Raw genomic sequence first — 23,299 nt, 5'->3', positions numbered from 1 at the left:
GAGTTTATGTTTATTTTAAATGCAATAATTTTCAAGAAAGATAAAGAATAATATAAAATTTTACTTCAAGCTGAAAGAAACCTTTAAATAGCTCATTAAATAGCTCACAAGCAATAATACATTGGGGAATAATTAATTAGAGGAAAGATGCTAACAAAAGAAAGCACCTTTTCAATGTCTCGGATTAAGACTATTTGACATAATGGGTGTAAAAATAGATGGCATGAGAGGGGACAGGGAATGCCTTAAACACACCTGTTATGTCAGCAGCCTAGGAAATTACTGATAATGAGTTATTTATCATGCGCTCCAATTTAATAGCAAAATAAAATCCAAAATAAGCAGAAGACGCATTCAAACAAACGAAAGTTATTGCCCCACAAAACCCTATGACTGCGCCATTGACACTGATCTCAGACTGAAAGGCACAGATATGCTCCAAACACATCAAGTAAAATTTAGCTAGAGTAATGACAAATTTTTAGTGAAAAGTAAAGACGCAATTCCAGAAAGTTATTTCAAAACACACACATTAATCATTGACAAAAGTACCTAAGAAATACAAAATAATAAAATTAGGGAGAAAATGTTCTGCTAGACCTTCATATTCTGGTTAAAAAAGGTTTTTGTCACTGTGACAAAAAAAGTCTTATTTTGCCAAGAAATTAAAACTATATTTAAATCATGAATTTTACAAGTCAGCTTCACATTAAGTATTTCTGGTACTCTGCATCTGTATAAACTAAGCATACCAAAATCATGTCTGTTTAAAACATTAAAAAAATACCTAAAAAATAAGATTAGTCCCCAAAGGAAAAGAAAAAAGATTCCATTTGCCCCCTAATTTCTGATTACTTCAATTAATGTATCATTGAGACTTACTACTGTAATTCATACTTCATATAACTTTGGCTTACTAAAATATTGCAAAATATTAACTTTTATTAACTCTAGGTCAATAAAAAAATGGGAAAAAAAATATACATCATTCCTAAGATACGAGAATTCTTAAGACTAATGCAGAAGACCACATATTGAATTGGGCTTTAAAATGTTCCTCTCTTTCAAAATGGAGAAAAGAAATTAGACAGAACTAAACTTGATTTTTAATGCCCCCTTGCAAAAAAGTAACTAATAAGATTTGATTTTATTGACATCCCATCAGTTTACATGGAGTGATAACATCCCCAACATCACTGTCTTATAGTTAAAAACAGGAATGAGCATCATAGTGACAAAAAGATAGCAGGAACTGAGCCTGGAGATTTAAAACCCTTAGCATTTAGTTCCTTTTCAACAGTAATAACGCCAGTCATTGAGTGCTTCATTTGCATTAGAGGATAAAAGGAAAAGAGACCCCACCCCAAAAAGGTAGTCTAAGAACAATATCTCAAATACAGCTAGGATGATCTAGCAGCCAGTTGACAGCAAAAAGGGCAAGCTTGCCCCCGCTGCTGGCTTCCCAGCAGCAGCACTGGTGTTCGTCAGACTCCGGGTGAGCCAATCCAGGACACTAAACGAACAGACTAAAATTAACCTAATAAAAAGGCAATTCCTTCACTCCCTCAACTAAGAAAGCATTAATACGTTTCTAACAGACACTGCTTCTGACATGTTGTCCAAGAAAAAGCAAATCAACGTATTAATCACAGCAACACTCCTATGGCATGACAAAGCCAACCACAAGTATAGGTTTAACAATAACCATCTTATAAAACTAGTTAAGGGACGTTTTTTCGCTCCCATCCATGCAGAAAGTAGAGCGAACATCTCATGGGCCTGAAACAAGTTAATTTGTCTCCATGCCCTACCGCTACCCCCTCAGAAACCAGATCCGCCTGGCTAATGCTTTGCTGACTAAGCAGAAGAGCCCACAGATGCGGTATCATGTGTCACCCACAAGCAACAGCAGTGACTGGGCTGCTGCTTCAAGACAAAGCAAAAACCTTAACAGACAGAACCTCAGCTGCTTTTCTGAACAAAAGAATTGTGGCCATTTGCCACTGCTAGCTATCAGCTTTAAATGCTTTGGAAGAGCTCTGGGGAGATGAACCTTTTCTACTAAAAATGAAAAGCATTTCTGCTAAAAGTGGCTGTTGACTTAAATGACTTTTTTTGGTCGAGAAGCAGTGCTTCCAATGCAGTATATGTCATACTTCCTGATGGGATTATGTACACAAAAGAATCTGTTAAAAATGGAGTGTGTTTTTAGTCTCATTTCCAAAGTAAACGCAACTCCTGTAATCACACAGTCTCCCCTCAACAACATGTTGTCAGCTTCCACTAAGTTTACCAGCAAGAGAGAGGAGAGGGCTCAGATATAATTAAGTTTCCACAAGTTATGTAAAATCAATGGCTAAGTACTGAAGGGAGACCAAAATTGGTGAGCTCACTGAAAAAAAGGGCAGGCGAAACACGATCATTATATACCCTGCTTGGAAGCGGCTGCGTGGTGACCAGTAGGAGCATCCTGGCTGGCCAGCTGGGACGCGCACAACTGCAGGATAGGCGTAGCTGAGAGGGAAGCGGAGGATTTTAAGGACACCAGTCCACAGGAATCCAGGCTTTGTTAGTACCGCTGCTCAGAGAACTCACTTTTTGAACACATCACAAAACAATTATTCTTTTGTGGAAGAGCTCTGAAAAATGTAACCATCAGGATTCCATATATTTTAGATCACATTTTGAAAGCTTCTCAACACACAGCTCTTTGCATCAATGAACCACGTAGGCCATCTTCAAAATTCACCGTGTGTGCTTTCAATGCCCTTGTCCTCAACAGCTCCAGCAGACGAAACAGGGGGGAATCGGTTTGAATGTCTTTGCTGATGGGCGAGTGCCATAAGTGATGTAAGAAGAACTACCAGCAGGTTTGCATGTTCATTTAAATTAATGGGTTCACAGTCATGCAACTCACAATGGTTGACCCAATACTTCAATATCGCATAAAGCATGGTTTGTACAAATCTTAACATGTGACACTTGGAAAACACCAAGTATTTAAATGAGTATTTCGTGTTCAATATTATGCTTCACAAATCCAGTTAGTCACCGAAACATACTTCTATCAAAGTTGGCAGTGAGGATACTTTAGCCAACGAAGCTTAAAATGACAGTAAGAGAGAAACTGACTTATCCTCCATACATTGACTTAACCAACTGGATAATTTATACATTCCAACTGTGGTTTTTCTATTTCCCCACCAGTACATTGTCTTGGCTCTGGTCTGCCTACATTCAAGTCAACAATAGCGTGTTTAAACCAACATCGAGTACCTTTGAAAAAACCCGCCCACTTCAAATTCATTAGGATGGCAGAAATTTCTCCATTCTGTAAGGAAAAGCTTTCACTCATGTCTGAGCTGGAGTCCTTAAATTCACTGCAATTTTCCTATTACGATCTCACTGTCTCCCCACTAACAGGCCCAGGAACAAAGATGTCAATACAAAATGCTCACTACCAATTAGATGAATTATCTACCAAAACATGGCTGCTCAAAGGAAGGTTACCAAACACAAAACCCCACAAAATACACTAGTTACAGTCCATGACAGTTATGACAGAAGACCAGCCTTGGAAAATGGAGCCTCTCATTTTTTAAAACCATTGGCTTGAGTTTTGCCCAAATAAATAACAGACCTTGCTGGAGGGAATTAGGTACTAGGGAGCAAGAAAGGTTAGAAGAGAACCATATTTCTTTTAGTCTTAATTAGATGCAAAAAGGTACCTAAATTTGCTTCCACGTTATCAATGCCAAAATTTCAAAATACATTCAAGTAAAGTCGGCAGCTGTTCTGCATCTGAAGACTAGACCTCAATGGTAACAGCCCCTCAAATATTACCCTTATCTACCTATAACTGGAATTAAACAATTCTTTATAAATAGTAAATTCTTACAAATTCAGATTCTGGACCCTGTAAGATGAAACTAGAAGTTTTATCTATGCTTGCTATTTTCAATTCATACAGTTTTGACACTGAACTTTGCATAGCTATTACTGGAGAAGTAAAATGGAGTTGAAACTCACACTGCTTGGCTCGCAACCTCTGCAGAAGAATATTTCTAGTAAATATCAGCTTTTCCAATTATTTACTAAATGATAAACCACGACAAACAATCTAAACTTTGAGCCTAAACTAGCCAGTGCTGCCCCTTTAAAGCTGTTGTTTAGCAGTGCTCCACAGTTTGACATCAGTTGATACTCCTAAATATAGCTCTGCCTTAACTCCCCCCTACAGTTCACAAGGCAGACAAAGCCAACTTCATGACTCACACCCCGATACAGGCCAAACAACCCTCACAACACTTTTGCAATTTAATGTGAAGCATGAAACAACATCAAAATCTCAGGAAAATATTCAGAAAATAAATAACTCACTAAAGGATAGCCTTTACTAACAATCTCTTGACTTCGTTACACAGGATTTGGATTCTCTGCTGCCGTGTTCGTGTTCAGCAGAGCTGTGTGTGGAATTAATTCCAAATTGGGCTTCCTCGCTCAGGCTCCCATGGCCTCACTCCAGCCCCCTCCTTGCTTTTCCTGAACACCTTGAAGAAATTTTGGTAACAACAGACAATGGAAGCAAAATAGAAATATACAGAGTAATAAAAGGCTTTTGCGGCTAGTTTGAATGTAGAAGTAGAGGCATTTCACAACCACAGATACTATTTATTGCAAGAATGCTGTATATACAGGCACTACGTCTATTACACAATAAGACAAATGCTTCTTCACGTGAGGGTGTGAAAGCGTGTATCCTGCTCCTCTCTCCGTTATACAGGAGGCCTGGCTAAGATTAGGAAGCGCTCCAGCAGGAATTTAAAACACATTCAAATAAATTGCCCTCACGGATTAGCGGTTTATATTGCGTAAACAATGCCAGTTAGGAGAAGAGGTTTTGCATTTGCTTAGGTTGTGGTTAACTAAAATACTCTCACACAGTCTTACTTTATTGACACGGGATAACTAAGGTAATCAAAATTAACAGCTGAGGTAGAGTAACAGACGGGAAGGCAGAGAGAAAGGTGGAATCCAAAGAGAAAGCAGGAGGTTAACACTAAGCTTTGGGGTGGGGAGCTTTGGGGAAAAAGGGCAGATTTCAGAGCCATGTTAACACTCCAAAGAGGGAGGTCCAGCCTAATTTCTACAGCCTGGCTATTACACTGGGCAGAAGACAATCGGTGTAGCCATGAAAGTTAAAGAAACATTCAGAGAGGAGAATTTTTCCCATTTCTTCTTCATATAAACCAGTAGCTTTTCTCAGGACAAAGGAAGTATCAAAGAAAAAAAATGAAGCTAAACAAGATGTTTTCACGACAGTAGCGTTACTTAACACTACACTGCCCCTGAAACCAGCACGTTATTTCCGAGTTGAGCTAATAAGTAGGCATCGCACTGGTTGCAGATTTTTGGCTGTCAACATACTCTATGAGATTAATTTAATTTAGAGTGAAAACATTTGTAGATTTTCTGCATGAAGAAAGGCACATTAAAAATCATAATCCAAAGTTTTCACTACACTGACAGTGCTGTGAATCCACGTGAGACCTTTACCCAAAATTGAAATAGTTACACATTTCACATTTTTGTATTGTATGAAAAACAGTGCCCTCTGGCTTCACACTAAATGGGAACAAGAAAACAGTTTAAAGGATAAAACAAGTTACCTGGTTCCTATTTCCATTTCTGCTTAAGAAACAGATAAAAAGTTACATGACAGTTCTCTAACTACCCTAATTTGTCAAGGAATCATCATCATCATCGTTCAGATGCTCTGAATATTGAGATCATTTGATATTCAACTTAAAATAGAATCCTTATCAGACAGTTGTGTATGCGTCATGAGAAACTGAAATTCAGTGAAAAACAAAGAAAACCACCAATTTTTTTCTTCAGAACTGTTTTGTTCACAGGATATTTGTTTAAAGTATAAAGGTGGGGAAAAGCCTTATTCAATCAAAGCCACGTAAAGGACTTTCAACTTTGCATAACCTGGAAAAGAAATTATACAGAAATAGAGAACATTACAAATTCAAGAGAATTATAAAAAATTGCTGAAACCCACATATACAGAGAACAACTTCCTGATGTACTAAAGCTGATAAAGGTAAGATTTAAGAGAAATTACTCAGAAGTCAAGAAGTATGCAAAAAGTGACAAACTAGATTTAACCAACAAAAGCCACACTGTCCAGAAAAACAACTTTTATCCACCCCTCATTGACTGCCTCCCACGGGGTACAGAGAGGATAACATTTTGAGACAACTGAAGTGTAATTTCTAGACGCAAGTTTCCTCTCCCCGCCAAGTTACATATGGTCTATATATATCAGCACTGATAAACACGAGAAATGAAGCTATTTTGTATCATTAATACAATTATCTAGGCAGGTAATCTGTGTTATTTAAGGACGTGTTGGGAAAAGCCCATTGTCCTGATTGAGACTGCAAAAAGACAAAAGAGCGGCACTGTGTATGAGGCCTGGCAAGAGAGAAGCTATGTTAGGAATGGAGATGTTCATGCATCTAAAATATATCTCCAAGATACAGAAAACAAAGATTATGCAAATGGATAAAAGCAACCGACATCACCTGCCCAGACTTGTGCAAACCACTTGACACTGTCCCGCACAACACCCTTGTCTCTAAATTGGAGAGACATGGATTTGGCGGATGGACCACTTGGTGGATAAGGAATTGGCTGGATGGCCATACTCGTTGGCTTGGTCAATGGCTTGATGCCCAAGTGGAGACCAGTGACGAGCGGCGTTCCTCAGGGGTCGGTACTGGTACTATTTAACACCTTTGTCGGTGGCATGGACAGTGGGATCGAGTGCACCCTCAGCAAGTTTGCCAATGACACCAAGCTGTGTGGAGCAGTCGACACTCCTGGGGGAAGGGACCCAGACAGGCTTGAGAGCTGGGCCTGTGCAAACCTCATGAAGTTCAAGAAGGCCAAGTGCAAGGTCCTGCACATGGGTCGGGACAATCTGAAGCACAAATACAGGCTGGCTGGAGAATGGATTGAGAGCAGCCTGAGGAGTAGGACTTGGGGGTGCTGCTTGATGAGAAGCTCAACGTGACTGAGCAATGTGCGCTCGCAGCCCAGAAAGCCAACCACATCCTGGGCTGCATCAAAAGCAGCGTGGCCAGCAGGTCAAGGGAGGGGATTCTGCCCCGAGGAGACCCTACCTGGAGTACTGCGTTCAGCTCTGGCGCCTCCAACATAAGGATGACATGGACCTGTTGGAGCGAATCCAGAGGAAGCCATGAAGATGATCAAAGGGCTGGAGACGCTTATCCTATGAAGACAGGCTGAGAGAGTTAAGTTTGCTCAGCCTGGAGAAGAGAAGGCTCCAGGGAGACCTTACAGCAGCCTTTCAGGACTTAAAGGGGGCCTACAGGAAAGATGGGGAGGGACTCTTTATCAGAGAGTGTAGCGATAGGACAAGGGGTAACGCTTTTAAACTGACAGAGGGTAGATTTAGATTGGATATTAGGAAGAAATTCTTTACTCTGAGGGTGGTGAGACACTGGAATAGGCTGCCCGGAGAAGCTGTGGCTGCCCCATCCCTGGAGGTGTTCGAGGCCAGGCTGGATGGGGCTTTGAGCAGCCTGGTCTAGTGGGAGGTGTCCCTGCCTATGGCAGGGGGGTTGGAACTAGATGAACTTAAAGGTCAGTTCCAACTCTAACCATTCTACAATTCTATGATTCCAATTTCAGGATTTAATGTAAGTTTTTACACCCTTCAATATCTTTGCAATTCCACACTCACGTAAAAGTCTAGCCTAAATGATACCTATGAAGCAGTTACATTTTTATTTAGTTATCTGCCCCGAAGTAAACTATAACTTGAGACTATGACAAATAACTACATTTTACAACTTTTGTTGTACAACTAATGTACCTTTTAGTACGTTAATTGACTACCTTTACAGTGAAGCTGAAAAGCTCAATTAATCTGATAGAATTTGAACTTTATCTGACCAGAACCGCTAAAGGAATAGCTAGCTGATTAAAAGTACACATTTCTTTTCAAAAACGTTGCCATCTGATTCAAGTACACCATCACAGTACCATGAGAGATGTATTTTCCAGAAATACCCTTAAAATTCCTTTAATAATATATAAAAATATAAAAAATAGAAAAGTCATTTAAGAATAAAACTTCTTTTCTGCATTGGTAATTGCACACATTCCTAAGCAGTTTTGATTTATGGTGGGTTTTTTACATCTGAGTTGCTATACATGAATTAACATGTAATAAGGCATGTATTTTCAAACTTATTTGTGCTTAAAGCAATTATTTTGTACTTATTCCTGAAATGACACTGCATGTTCTCAGTACGAATTTTAGAAAACCCATGGCCACATTAAAGGAAATGTACCTTTAAAACAGCTTTCTGACAGTTTTGAGTTCTACAGCAAACTACTTCTGCAAAGGGAATTCTCCAGTGTGTTTACTTCAGAAGCAGGAAAACAAGCCTAATACCATTTTGTGCAGAGGGATAAAAGTTTCAGTTATATAGTCTAAATGCAGATACTTGCTACATCAGGTAATTTACACCTCTGTTGCAAACTGAACCTTAAACACCAGTTCCTCAAATTAGGCATGCTTGCTGAATCTCTCAGCCATTTACTCTAGTGCCCCAGTGTCCAAGTTCATCCCTTAACTGATGTTTCCCGCTTCTTCGTACAATATTTCATAGGAGCATTAACAGGCAGGATATTTTTAGAAATGGAATTCTGACAACTCTGCGTACAAAACCGAAGTCACTTTGGTTCATCTATCAGAGATCCTCGTTTAGTAATGGATACTAGAGTCTCTTTAGAGATTTTCAACCAATTAAGGCAAGTCAGTTGGTTCCCATTAGAACGACATCGTAAGAAAGGAGAGCACACAGCTATACTATAAACTGCCACCTACTAAACAATACTGACATTCTAGTTTTAAAGATGATACTGGTTTAAAAAAAATAATACAAAATGCCGAACACAAAAGCACGCCCCATGTAATTTTTTTTATAAGCAGATTGAGGGAGGGTATAGTTTTCAGGCTCTTCAAATGAAAGTGTGAGGTAATTTCCCAAAATCAATAGGGATGCATCTTAGTATGCTGGAAAAAATCCCAAATGCAACATTACAGATGGGAGCTCAGCCAATCATCTCAAAATTTCACCTTAAGGCTTCTATTAAAATTTCACATCGGTGATATTAACTACTTTAACACTCTTGTTCTCTTACAGTATTGGAAAAAACAAGAGGTTCATTAGCCAAGTAATAAATATGTCTATTTCTGTAGATAACTGTTCTCCTTTATTTATACATGGGCCTATTCAGTTTCATAGAGGGAGAGACTAAAAATAACACACTGATGCTGACTAAAGAAAGTAATTGTGAAATACTGGGGAAAATCCCTATCCTCTCATTTTAAAGAGACATGAAAAATTACATCCAACCAAGTACTCTCACGGAAGACCTGGAAATTTTGGAGATAAACCAGCTAATGTCTGGGACATAAACCTACAAACAGCTATTGAAAGGCTGAGTAACATCTGCCCAGAGGCAATGACTCAATAAGTGAATTCTCCACCCTTACGCGAGGAAAAGGAGTTGGTCTCCTTTAACACTGGCCCTGAATTCTGATCAATGTATATTAGTGTGATAATAGGCAGCTAATAAGTTTGAAGTCCCAAGGCCAAAAAGAATTTCTTTCTGAAGCAAACACAGGGGTGACAAACAGAGACTGCCTGCACCTCAGACCCTCTTTCCAGCCTATTTCTAGATCTTTTCTATTAAGTAGCTGCAGAGCATGTGCCTGCTGCTGTGCTGTGAGTTTCTTCAAGCAGCAATGGTATGAAATTGTCTTGATTCTTGTTAGTCCCACTGCTGCCCACAGGCATATAAGTAGCAGCAACAAACACCGACAAGTCTGGGCAGTTTTCCTTCTGGTACTGTTTGGGAAATCTCAAGTATCAGCAAGTTATCTGTCTGCGTACAACCCCAAAGAATCAGGCGTGATTGCTTCACATTTGGAAGATTATTTAAGAAATCTAATTTTAATTTACATGAAAGCTCAGATTTTACAGATTATAACAACTAAAAGTTGCTTTAAAAAAAATGAAGTTGCATTCTCTCCTTTCCTCAAAAACTCTAATAATTTGAATTTTTGGACATTATAATCCAACAGTGGTCAAGAGCAAACTTAAAGGCATTTTTGGCTAGATGAATGCATTCTATCTTTAGCTTAAATAATCTTATACAGCTCAATTTTTAAATATGATTAAAAAACCCTTGTATTCCAGTGGCAAGACTAAACACATTTTTAAGATCTCGTAATAAACTCCTGAAAATTAGAGCAGAGAACATTCCAGAAGCACTAGAGAATTTAGAAGTGGTTTTCTGCAGAAAGAATTACTACACTTATTTCCTTTTATAGTCTTAAGAAGCTACAGTAAAAAAAAAAAATAGAAAAAATTTAGCTACTCAAAAAGCAATTTAAATTCTTCAATATAAATTAAAAAAACACCCAACCTAAAAAGGCTTTATAAGGAAACTATTAACCATCCAAAGCATTCTTCCCAAAAAAAAACTTAGGTGGGTCAATAAAGACACATGTCAGTGCTACACCTCTGACTTAAGACATGTCATATTTTTTTCCTCTCCAGTGATGTTGATATCGATTTGAAAACAAGGTAATGAATCACTTATTTCTTTTGCAATAAAGTTTGTCAAGTCAAATTCCCTGAAATGGAACCACAAATAAAACAGCAGAAATGGTAAGGCAAACAGGGTTAAGGAAACTGATCGGATGATCAGCAAATTACACTTCTCGTTTCATTTGATATTAGTTCATTAGCTGCGTACCATGTTATGTTACACTGCCCAAAACTCCACACAAATTGCTCAGCCTCTTTGTTGGAACCACACGCAGCAAACAGCAGTAACTACAAAGGGCCTAAAACCACTACAGCAAAAATTAAGAAAATGGTTTCAGTTTCCAGCACTGGAAGAGGCCAAACAACAGACTAACTACTATGTCTTTAGCTCAAAGAAAGAACTTGAACATATTTGATTTTTTCAACAATTTAACTATTCACAAAAAATTAATTGGGGGGGAAATTAATATAGATACAATTATGCCCGGTAAACTCAACAACTCACAGAGATAATTCATTATTCAATAACACAATCCATTCAATTATATACCTTTTCCTGAATAATGCTGGATTGCCATAAACTTGTTAAAAATGCAAGGTTATTTTATTGGGGTTATAAAATGGCAGTTAGCGATAAAAACTGTAAGTATTCCAAAACTGAAGACAAAGGTTTGCGTTTTCTTTGTTTCATTCACTATTTTCAGCTAATTTTAGTGACATTCTTGGGAAAGACTGCCCTCCTGTGTTCGCTCATCATAGTATGCTGAGATGAGACAGCCCATGCAGCTGGAATCACTTCAAGCTGGCTATTTTTTTTTTTTTTTTTTTTTTTTTTTTGTTAAATAATCACATTACTGATTCAGAGAGTGAAATCAGCCCACCAAATGTTTGCACAGAAATAAAAGGCTGGTGCAACAGCAGGACTGTTCCTAGGGCTTTCACAGAAGGTGGTAATGCTTGCTAGTTGGCATCAGTCCTAGAGAGCCATTCTGGGCCTTTAAAATGGCATCACTGCTTGCAGCTGCTCTTTGCTCTTAACAGAGGCTGCTTATTAAAAGCTCCTAAATTGTTCGATGAAGTCCTAAAGGAACAAAATGCTTGTTAGACACCTTGTAATGAGGTTAGCTATACCACTTCAGACCAGCTCTTCCCACTGATTGCAGCTGTATGGCACCTATCTTCAGAAAGGTACCAAAATATTCCAGAAGTATGAATCCATAATCACCTACATTTCCCATGTCATATTGTTTACAAGTCAGGAATCCTGTAAGTGCTTTATAAATAATTAAAACATGAAACAACACTGTATGGGAAAGCAAACATTTTAGAAATGGAAAAACCAAGGTACACAACAGTCTGTCATGTAGGAAGTCAGTTCATAGTGAGCTGGCAACAGCAGCAACTTCCAGATTCCTGCTTCTAACAACATCATTTGGTAAATTAAAGAAACAAATGCTCTTCATTTTGTAGAACACTTGATATTCACATAGCTAACTGCATTTGAAAACATGCAGGAAATCATCTAGCCTCCTATGAGCATTACACTGAAGCACTACAAATCTAGTGGTAAGGGAAAAAGCTTTGCTTTTAACAGTATTCAACAAAACACAAAAAGCACTTAAATAGTCACATAGGCAACTCTAAAGAAAATCTGGTTTTTGTGAGCTAACAAACAGAAGACTATTGTTGTGGCACTTGTGGGTAAAAAAAAAAAGCAGTATACATGTCAATTTTGAGATGCATGTTATTCTGAACTCATGTGTGCACACACGCATGAGTGCATGCGCAACATTCCTTGAGAAAAATTTTATACCAATTAATAAAAATGTATCACTTGATGATCCCTCAATTATTTATTCAGAAAAACATGACACTGAGCCAAGTTTAAAAAAAACAAAACAAAACAAAACAACACCACAACATTCTTCACTTATACAAGTACCTAAACCAGTGTTTTCAGGAACATGTTCCTTGGTTTTTACATCAGCATTTGCTTAAATTACTTAGAAATAAGAATCCATACCCAGTATGGAAATCCTAGCCCTTTCACCTGTGCATGATATCATAACAAAAAAACACTGTTTCTTTTTGCCTATTTAAAATACATTTTCATACTACCTCCAACAACTGCTTTTGTTACTAACCCCCCCTTTGTTTTGCATAGAAAAAAAAAAATCAATGCATTTTGCCTTCAATTACAGGGCAGCAACAAGAAAGATAAGAAAAAGGGGGAAAAAAGGAAACTATTATGTGTGCCTGGCGGGCGTGCACTTGCTCAATATTAAATTATGAGCCCAAATTACTTTTTCCTCACTTATTACCTTCTAATTTTACCTTTAGTACTTTGGGGATCACCCAACTAAGTTCTTTTTATGTCTTCTACCACAAAAATATCAGAACAGGTGTTACAAAATGACACCTTTTCCTGTATTTGTACTTTTCCTTTGCCTGGTTTAAATAAATAAATAAATATTTTTAAAAAGAGAGAGATTCTTGTATGGGAACAAGCAAATCAACTATCCCCGATTGCTCCTGCATTCCCCAGAACAGAGACTCATTAATGCTTCAAAACACTTACTGGTGCGATAGAGGTAGTCTTGATTTAAAGGACACATTCTTAACATAGAAATGTAATCGAAATAAGTTAAAACTTGCCTGTAATAATCTCCTTTGTGGAACTTTTAACACTGTTTCAGTTTAAGTTATTTTTTTTCCTCCAGGTAAAGCGGCAGCATTTTTTCATTCATGCAATGACAGAATAAATACTGTTTCTCCACACCTCTCAATAACAAAAAAAAATTGAAAAGAAAAATTGTTCATGCTAGTGTTAATTTTTATACTCGTGTACCTACATTATCAGTCTCTACAGTTTGCTAATACCTAATGCTACTTGGCAAATGGAAGAACTTACATACAACATCCAAATTAAATCAATTTACGCTTCGTGACTGATCCATTTATAATTCTCCCTTTATAAGAGAAACTAAGCACTAGTAAGGAGAGCTACGATAACTAAACCAGAGCTCAATGGGCTTCACTCCCTGTCAAATACAACCCATCTGGAGGGGACGCCACCATGGCAGCAGGAACCTCCAGTACCATAGATCTTCCCCGCACAACACAGGGGACTGTCCCAGCAAGAACCCAAGAACCTAATACTCAATAAGCTTCTACAACACTCAATAAACTAAAGAAGCTGAAGACATATGGATAGCCAGATGATTGTCTTTATCAAGCTTCTTCTGATATATTTTTGTCACAGCAAAGAAGGACAAACCTTTAAAGAGAGTAGGGCAATTACAGTAGCTTGCTATTTGCATAGCATTAGATTATGCAAATACAGGTCAGTATTAATTACTGTGTCACTAAGAACACGCAATGGTACATCAGTCATGCAGTTTTTGGAATTTAATATTCAAGTACTGTTTCTCTCTTCTTAAAGACACAGAAGGACAGTATTTTTAAAACAGCGCAGACTTGTGTCCAAGGTCTACGATACGTTTTCTGTCCAATGGATATTCAAGCAGTTTTCAAAAGGTGAGCATTAAACATTCCAAAGAAGTCTTGGAATCAAAATATCTCAACTGATTTTGTGATACAGATTTAGGTGACGTACATAATTGCCACATTTCATGTTTGCAAGCACAGAGTACTTCTATAGTAGGAATATAAGCACGACTTTGATATACCTAGTTAGAATTTACAAAACAGGTAACGCTGTTTCTGTTTAGGCAATACCAACTGCAGGACAAGCGAAACTGGTACAGAAGCTCATATGACCCTTAAGACAGGACAGAGCAATCCTGAGAAGGCTAGCACTGCAAAGGACAAGCAGGTGGACCATTTGCAAGACAAGGCTCTCACCCCCCAGGACTCTCGGACCTGATGGCCACAGGGAAACGTGGTCAAATTCAGTAAGTGAAGTAGCTGGGGTTTAGCCTGGAGGAGGCTGAGGGGAGACCTTATCACCCTCTACAACTACCTGAAAGGAGGCTGTAGAGAGATGGGGGCTGACCTCTTCTTCCTGGTGATAAGTGATAGGACAAGAGTAAACGGGTTCAAGTTATGTCAGGGGAGGTTTAGATTGGATATTAGGAAACATTTTTTTCACTGAAAGGGTTATTAAACATTGGAACAGGCTGCCCAGGGAGGTGGTGGATTCACCATCCCTGGAGGTGTTTAAAAAAAAGGGTAGATGTGGTACTTAGGGACATGGTTTAGAAGTGGTTTTTGCCAGGGTAGGTTAATGGTTGGACTTGATGATCTTAAAGGTCCCTTCCCACCTCAGCAACTCTATGATACTATGATTCTGTAAGTGCATCCCGTGCTGAAGGCCTGTGACACAATACAGAAAAATAAGCTACTCCTGAAACACACGATTTATTTTTGGATTAGTACTTCAACATTTTTCCAAATTAAACCTCAAGATACCTTTCACGGCCCATTCCAATGACTATCATGTTTTTTATTCAGCAGTTTCAACTAAATACAAGAGCCATTTGGAATCCGAGGGCCCATACCTAATCTGGAACAACCTTATCTGCTGCTCCATTAACTAGATTCTCCTCCTGCAAGGCCCCTGTTCATTCATAGTACGAAGGAGAACCTCGTAGTACCAGTTACCAAGTATAATTTCCTGTCTGCTGGCACAGGACCTCTAACAGAAGTGCAGGGAAAAAAGTGAAAGTGAAAAATAAGACAGTACTTGCCCCTCAGAAGGCATTTTGTTCACACATTCCTTTTTAGCTCTCAGAGTGGAGAAATCAATAGCACTTCTAAATTACAAATTCTACAAACCAGGTGTTCTTGTCAGAGACAAGAATTTTACTCTTTTCATAGACTATTCGGACAAATAATTTTTAAAAGAAGATTTATTACAAAGACTTTATTATCCTTGGTCCCCAAGAACTTTTTTGTTTATTTTAAATCGTATTTCACCTCTTACTCAAGGACTACAAAAAAACCCAACAAGTATAGTAGTCAGAAAGCCTGTAAAAAGAAAAACTGTGAATTATGAACTGCTACGTGAAAGGAGTATTTTATGTTTGCCATATTACTTGAAAATCACATACTGCTTTAAGTTTTTTGACAAATACTTTTGACTAAACATTTGAGCTGCAAACTTGCAACACAAATTAACTAATGCAAAGCAGTTTGTCTCTCCTAACTTCCAGGAACTCAGAATAATACCAGAAAATAACTTTATAAAGCTTGCCAGAATGTCAATGGCTACACAGGCAGGGCCATAGTATTGCTTTTCAATTGGATGTTCTTCATTTCTGTTTGTGTGACAGCTTTGTAGTTCAAATACAGTATCCTTCATTACCTTTTCCTTTTACAATATTTTGCTACATGTTTCTCAGATTTTTAGTAATTAAAAGGAGATTAGTATTTTAAGGAAATATTAATTGAACACAAGGAACAGGGGATGAAATCTTTCTATCTTCAGTAAAACCATCCATGTATCAAGCCACGCCTTTGATCATTAAACCTTTGCATAAGCCAGTATAAAAAATAAAAAGGCTGCTCGCTAGGACCAAGCAGATTCTTCCTTGTAAGAAACAACCTATAAATAATAGCAAAAGCCCTCCAAAATCTGAAGGGAAAAAAAAAAAATCTGAAAAAACCCTATGCCACGAGTTTTAAAGTGGAAACAGGCAGTCATGATTAACTGTGTATTCCTTATGGCAATAATTTAATTATACAGAGTAAAACTACAGAGCTTTCAGAAAAGCTTCCCTAATTTACTAGATAATCTACAAGCAGTTTCCTTATATGGCTGGAGAGAAATCACTGCTGTATGCTTTAAAGCTGGAAGATAAATGGCCTGTGAAACAGAAATCATTGTTACTAACTGGAATAATAAAAATCTTGCATCACCATTGTTACAGATTCCTTTCATATAAATGTATTGCTTTTTCTCCTGAGTGTGGTAAATCATCATCAAACCAGTAAAGGTGTTTATTGAATTTATGTAAATTAACAATGCAGCTTTACAGGGAAATAGGAGAAGCAAATGAACAAGAAGCTATTTAGGGCTCTTAGTTTTAAAAATGCTTTAAAATGACATCAAATTTAAAAAGAAAACCAAAATACATACTTGAGCTTTTATGTTCTAGGCAAAAATTAAAACTGTTTTGTCAATATATAAAGAGACTAGATAATGATCTGGTAAAAAGAGATGAAATACCAAACAGAGTCTGGCTAAGAGCTCTGACTGCTAATTCTGATCTTAATATTCTAATGAATTCTTCTAAATATGACAAATCTCATGTCACCATTAAGAACTTTCATATTGCTCAACTAACATGCTTTTCTTTACGGAAAAGCTAGACCCAACTGAAGAGTAGGCTTCAGCAGCAGGCACTACTCACAATTTTTTGGTAGAATTAATTGGTTACAAAAACATTTATTGAAATTTAGTCCCACTCTTAACATTAAATATAATTCTCACAGTATATTTTTATCTGCAGGAGCAGCTCTAGGAGTATTTGGCAAGCACAAAGATAATATCATTTCACTCTTAATGCAGAGTTGTTTTGGGGTGGGTTTTGGTTTTTTGGGGTTTTTTTTGGTTTTTTGTTTTGTTTTGTTTTTTTTTAAACTCTTAATCATTTTTTGAAGTAAACAGAGCACATATTTAATACATTTTGATCCTGAAAATGGTCAACTTGGGCATCAGACTGTAATAAGGTATAGTTCCAAATTTTAAAATATTAAGCTTCCAAATAAAACTAATTCACCAGCTGCTTCTGTTCTGAACACTAGGCCCATGCTAAAAGCAACCAGCATGGTTAAACTGCCTAGACTAACAAAATCCAACCCTAACAGAGTACACCTATTTTTATTTTACTATATATTTATGATAAATTTCTAAAAATTAGTCAATAGACATAAAAAAACCCACCACCCTTAGGTTTTACTGTAGTTCATACATTTTCATTCACAAAATGAAAAAAAATAAAGAACCAAACAACTTTTAAAGTTTAGGCTTTCTAAATTCTAAACACTAGTTTTGATAGTATAAAAAGACAAATGAAGGACAAAACCAGCAAAGAATACTATTCACACTCTAGAGCAAAGCAGCTCAGAATCTGGCACAGAAGAGCATAACTTAATGATTAGGATGACTTATCGCTTCGAACCTTGTCCATGGAGAAAGCTCAAAATTTGCCAGAGCCATAGGCGACAATTTTTTAGCACCATAGTTCAAAAGCAGACCCATAAATAAAACTACAATTATCCGCATCACTAGAGAAGTCATATTACAGAATTTCCACTGTTGGGAAAATATTATAAATAATCTTTGCCACTTATAAAATATGAGACCTTACTGCTGCCTTTGGCAACTCCTGGCAGCGATGCTTACCTGGCAGTACTCCAACCTGAAGATAACAGGCTAACACAATCCCTAGTTTTCTCCTATTTGTGCAACTTTTCCCTCCTCACAATTCAAAGTTCACAGAAATCACAGTTTAGTTAGAGTGGTTTCATTTTTTGCACACACAACATACCTAAAAACATTCACAGATTTAACTTTTCTTAAATCAGAAAAATTTCCATGTATTTTGGACAATATATGGATTCAAGCTCTAGGAAATTAAACACTAGTTATATCTTACCCAGAACATTTCCTGCAGGTACTTCTTCAAGATCTTCAAGTTCTCTTCCCATAAGCAAGTAGAGATTCTCCAGTGTACAGCAAGTCATATGAGGTACTAAAGGCATATCATTTGTAGCAGAACACTGGGATGACAGCTACACAGAGTAAAACAACTGGCATTGGATACTTATCACTTAGTACTGATAAAAACTTCTTCCTCAAAACCTCCTTGAGCTATTCCAAAGCTACAAAATACATTCTAAAGCATTTTCGTTTCTGAAGTTAGGTATTAAAAATCAACATATACTTGAAAATATTTTTTTCCGCTTCCAAAAATCCAGTCTTGTGGCAAACGAGCAAATGTTACCAAGAAAACAAAAAATAATGCTTTCTTTGGTAATTTTTTAAGTCAATGTGTACTACTTCTAGCTCGCTTTTCATTGTCACTGATAAAACAAATGTTTTAAAGTAAATTCGTAAGTAATGAACTGCGATGATCACAATCTCAAAACATTTAACAACATTTTTTTCCAATACTATTATGCACCTTCCTCTTCCCCAAAAGCATTGTTTTTTTCTTCGCAAGTTTTCTTTGAAACAAAGTATGCACATACTGGATTTATTGTTAGCTAATACAACACTGTACCTGAAACTATTTTGGAAGTGAGTTTACAGACACAACCAGCCATTACCACAATCACCTAAATTACTTTGATACTTTTTGGAATTTCTGACTTGAACTTTCTTTATTTTTGAGTGAGCGATGGGTAAAAAGTCAAGCCATCAGTGTTTCAGAAGAATCCCAAGTTACGGTAACAGTTCACTGTCACCTTATGCAAACAGTTCACTTACCTTATGCAAAGACTCAGCAGGATCATATTTTGGTCCTAAAACAAAGATCTTTTGCCCTCTTCGCACCACGCCGCTGAACACTCTAGCAAAAGCAATGAAAGACTCCTTGTTGTCTGCTTCCTGTTTCATTGCCTTTGAGGTCACAATCTCTGCTTGACCAGTGAGCTGTTGCTCTTCACCTAATCAAAGTTAGAAAAATATATGAAGTATAAAACCAGATTCTGCCTCATCTGAAGAAAAAAAAAATAATCAATTACATATTACTTTATCACATCTGGCGACACATTAAGGCAGCAAGAATGCCCCATTGTAACTCATAATCCAGTCCTGTTGCTCATACACTGCTTTTGTACCAATTTATTATTAGTCTGCTTGGGTTTTGTGGTGGTTTTTTTGTTTTTTAACAGTTAGTCTCATAAAAGCTTAAAGGAATTAAAGTTATATTGGCATAAAGTATGCTAGCAACAAGTCCGTAAGATGGTTCTAGCAGTAAGCTAGACAAATCTGAATTCTTCTATCCCATACATATCAGCAAGAGTTAATGGGCGCATCTTTCTACTTGGAGTGAAAATTATTTAATTTTTCAGCAGAGCATCTCCTTCAAGCATCATCTGTCTCCACTGACTCAAAGTACCGAGAGTAAGCATGTTCCCAGCCATAGAGGTATCCATTACAGCACTTATGATCTATCAGCTTTCTTAAAAATCCCTCCTCACTCTTTGTTCAGTTCCACCTATTGAACTGTTTGGATGGGCACGTGGATGATTCTTTGTAAGGTACACAGCCCTTTGACAACAGCTAGAAACTACTATTAAACATCCTCTGAGAAAAACAAGATAGCAGAACATTACATACCTTTCGCATCACCAGTGTTCCCAGTTACTTCAGACGAATTTTCACTTGGGGTCTTTTCTGACAGCTCCTTTCCTTGATTTGCTGCCAATTTTTCTGCATGCCTTCGTTTTGCAAGTTCACGCCGATGAGCTATTTCTTCTTGAGTTAAAGGCCTACATTGTATTTTAAAACATTAGTATTTGGAAACGTCATTTATTTTAAAATAAATTAAATCACAATAATCAGAATACTATATTTGGCATAAGTAAAAACTTATGCAGAATGCTTTTTGTCCCCATGATATTATATATTTTAAGTCAGCTAAAGTTAGCAAACTTCCTCTACCACATTTAGGAAGAGGCCACCATGTTAAACTACTGTTTATTTTGTTAAAATAAGTCAAGTTTCTCCCACTGATGTGCAAATTGTCATTTTTTCAGAAAGGATCCACGCCAATTTTCAAAATTGTTTTTACACCACATCCAGTATGTCATCCTGCGCTAGAATGACAGCTAAAATCAAGCATGCAGTGTACTAATCTAAGCTTACCTATATCGAGACAGTTGGAAAAAAAATACTAGACTTTTCTACCAAATACATAGGGATCAAATACTGTCATTTTCAATTACTTGTGTTATCACTATTATTTGAAGGCAGTCTTTACAGCAAGTGTTCAAATGCAGGGAAAAGTCTTTGCTTGCTATAGCTACCTTTCCATAGAGTGAATAACTTTGTGAAGGACAAAACACTTAAAACTGAGACAACAACAACAAAAGATAATTTTATTATTCTGATGCAATTTGTATCTACCCACTGGTAAACCCTGCCTTAAAACAAAGTGCTTTAACACAAGATTTAAAGCAATAAGTAACAAAAATTAAAGAATGACATTATAATTCTTAAATAAGGCAATATAGACAGACTTGTTTTTAAATGCAACTCTTTGCAAGCATTTTAAACAGTAAAGTGAGTTACACATATATGAAATCTAACAGCGCTGCCCGAAATTGCCCATTTGATTTTTAAATCTGGCCCTAAATAAAAATCTGTTATATGAGGTTATCTTCTAATTTAATAAAGTCCAGAAGAGGAGATTAATTTCAGACACTAGTCATCTTCTATTTCCAATTCCTCCTCTTTTTCTATTAATTTCACATATAAAAGAGCTGAACCTGTGATCCTGCTATAATCATTACAGGCGCTCTTAAGAATAATCTATTCTCTTTAGTAATTTCAATGTCAACAGTTTCTCACGTAACATCCTGTCAGGTGCCTACATTTAAAAAAATAATCTTTATCACCGTGGCTTAAAAGCAGGAAAAAAATAAGTTATGCAGATAATTTTTTTACGGAACTAAAATGCCTTTTTTTTGTGTTAGGAGTAATGGAAATACATATTGCTTTCCAGCATTAATAAATAATTTATTTCCAAAATAACAACCAATGCATATTTTTACATTATATGAATATTCTTAACGGAATTCTAATTTGAGAGAAGAAACAGAAGAATTCTATCGTAAAACATGCCCCTGTACAACACAACTGGACAAACTAATCACAGTCATAGCTCTTGACTTAACTCAAGAAGGTGAACATAATTCCACAGCAAAACCCCAGCTACACACCGTGTCCTTATGCCTCCATTTGCTCATCTGATGGAGGCAAGAACAACGGTTCTTACAAGGTATTAAGATGGTTTAGGATTTTTTTCAATCAAGTGTACGAAGCACACGGAGCTTTAAAATAAAGTGCCCTATTAGTCGGTTTAGCTTGTTTAGTAGCCTTGGACAAGTCACTTCCTCTCTTTAATTTCCACCCCTAGAAAAACAGTCCAAGATTTCCTGAATAGCAGTAGTAGCAATAAATGCTAAGAGAAAAAAAAAAAAATAAGAGAAAAAAAAAAATCCAACAGAGTGAAGCACTACAGCAGTATTTTTATTTTTTTTTTTCTTTTTCAGAACAGGCATACAAATATGATCTCTACTAAAAAAAAAAAAAAAAAAAAAAAAAAAAAGAGATTGAATCGCATCCCCAGATCAACTATTCCCAAACAGGGAAACAACCCATCACTTAAAGGTCAAAGTTTTTATATGTAGCCAGTAGAGACACTTACTGGACACTTACTCTGCCCTTAACTGGGTTAATTAGGGGCAGAAAGCCCTGAACAGATTATGTGGCTGAGACCAACTCACTGCCAGAAATATTTTTTTATAGCATAATATGGATGCTTTTCTGCATACAACACATTCTGCAAGAGACTTAATTTAAAAAATGCCTAACAAGACCCTTCATTTTATCAAAATTCTTCTTGGAACTTCAGGAAATCACTTTGAACAGTTATCGTGCTTACCTTGAATCCAAACATTCAACTCAAAAGAGTAAGAAAACTATATATAAATTTAAAAACTCTCTAAAAATTACTTAAGAGAAGCCTCCAGGATAAAATGTCAGAATTTGAAGCACTGAAGACTTTCAGAACCCAGACCCTGGGACAGACACATTATGTGTCATAGAAAAGCCAAAAGGAAGACAAAATTGCCACTATAAACTTCTCAGCAACTTCTTTTTTTTTTTCTCTTTAAAAAAATCATCTCTTAAAAAAAAAAATCACTGTGACAATTAAGAATACGTATCTCTGAAATCTGGGTTAGTGTGGTATTGCTGTTTGGTTTGTTTATTTTATTGCAAAAGAGAGTGAGGCTGAACAATACAAAATGCAAAGCAGATGGTGGAGAAGAAAACTTTTCTATGATGATTTTTTTTTTTCCTGAAGGCAGCTGTTCAAAGCTATTTAAGGGTTTGGCATGTCTGAAAAATTCCCAGAGGGGAGAGATTGATAGGGAAAGCATAGATGAGACAGCCAAGGGTGTCATAAATGCAGTCTATATATGATGGCATAGTATACACATGAGGACATATGTATGCATTCCAACACATTTTAATGTCCAAAAATACTTTTCATTTGTGTAAATAATCCTGAGAGTAAAAGAAAAAAGTTTGCTCGCTTTTTTTCCCTTTACATGGTATTTTAAAAAGTATCAGTATATTTAGGTATCAGATAGTCCTAATCACAAATGTTAAAGGTACCTTAAAATTCTGAATGCACTGGAGTAAGCTGCAATACATATAAGCACAGTAAATTATATTCGCAATTTGATAAGCGGATTGAGCGTGGGGGGGACTTTAGCTAGTAGGTACAACCTAGACTTCCATCCTGGTTTCTGTCAGCATTGATTTCTATAAAATTAGTCACTCCCAGTAGTATCATTAGAAACCACAAAAAGATAACGTTGTCAAATAAATCCTTATATAGAATTGTAACACACTCAAGCAGAACACAGAACAAGAT

General features: G+C 36.8%; 1 protein-coding gene across 3 annotated transcripts in view; it reads right to left on the bottom strand.

The window, feature by feature from the left end:
• Positions 1-23,299, bottom strand: part of EFL1 (elongation factor like GTPase 1) — an 82,825-nt gene that overhangs the window by 38,658 nt on the left and 20,868 nt on the right. For all 3 annotated transcript variants that reach the window (XM_063346453.1, XM_063346454.1, XM_063346456.1), the window contains exons 13-15: positions 19,972-20,123; positions 19,117-19,295; positions 18,284-18,419 (exon numbers count right to left, since the gene is read on the bottom strand). In XM_063346453.1, the coding sequence (XP_063202523.1) occupies positions 18,284-18,419; positions 19,117-19,295; positions 19,972-20,123 (467 nt within the window). The remainder of the gene's footprint in view (positions 1-18,283; positions 18,420-19,116; positions 19,296-19,971; positions 20,124-23,299) is intronic.

The sequence above is a fragment of the Chroicocephalus ridibundus genome, chromosome 9, assembly GCF_963924245.1.
Source record: "Chroicocephalus ridibundus chromosome 9, bChrRid1.1, whole genome shotgun sequence".
NCBI classification, from domain to species: Eukaryota; Metazoa; Chordata; class Aves; order Charadriiformes; family Laridae; genus Chroicocephalus; species Chroicocephalus ridibundus.
Note: the sequence above shows the minus strand (reverse complement) of the source record. Positions and strands in the feature narration are given on the sequence as shown.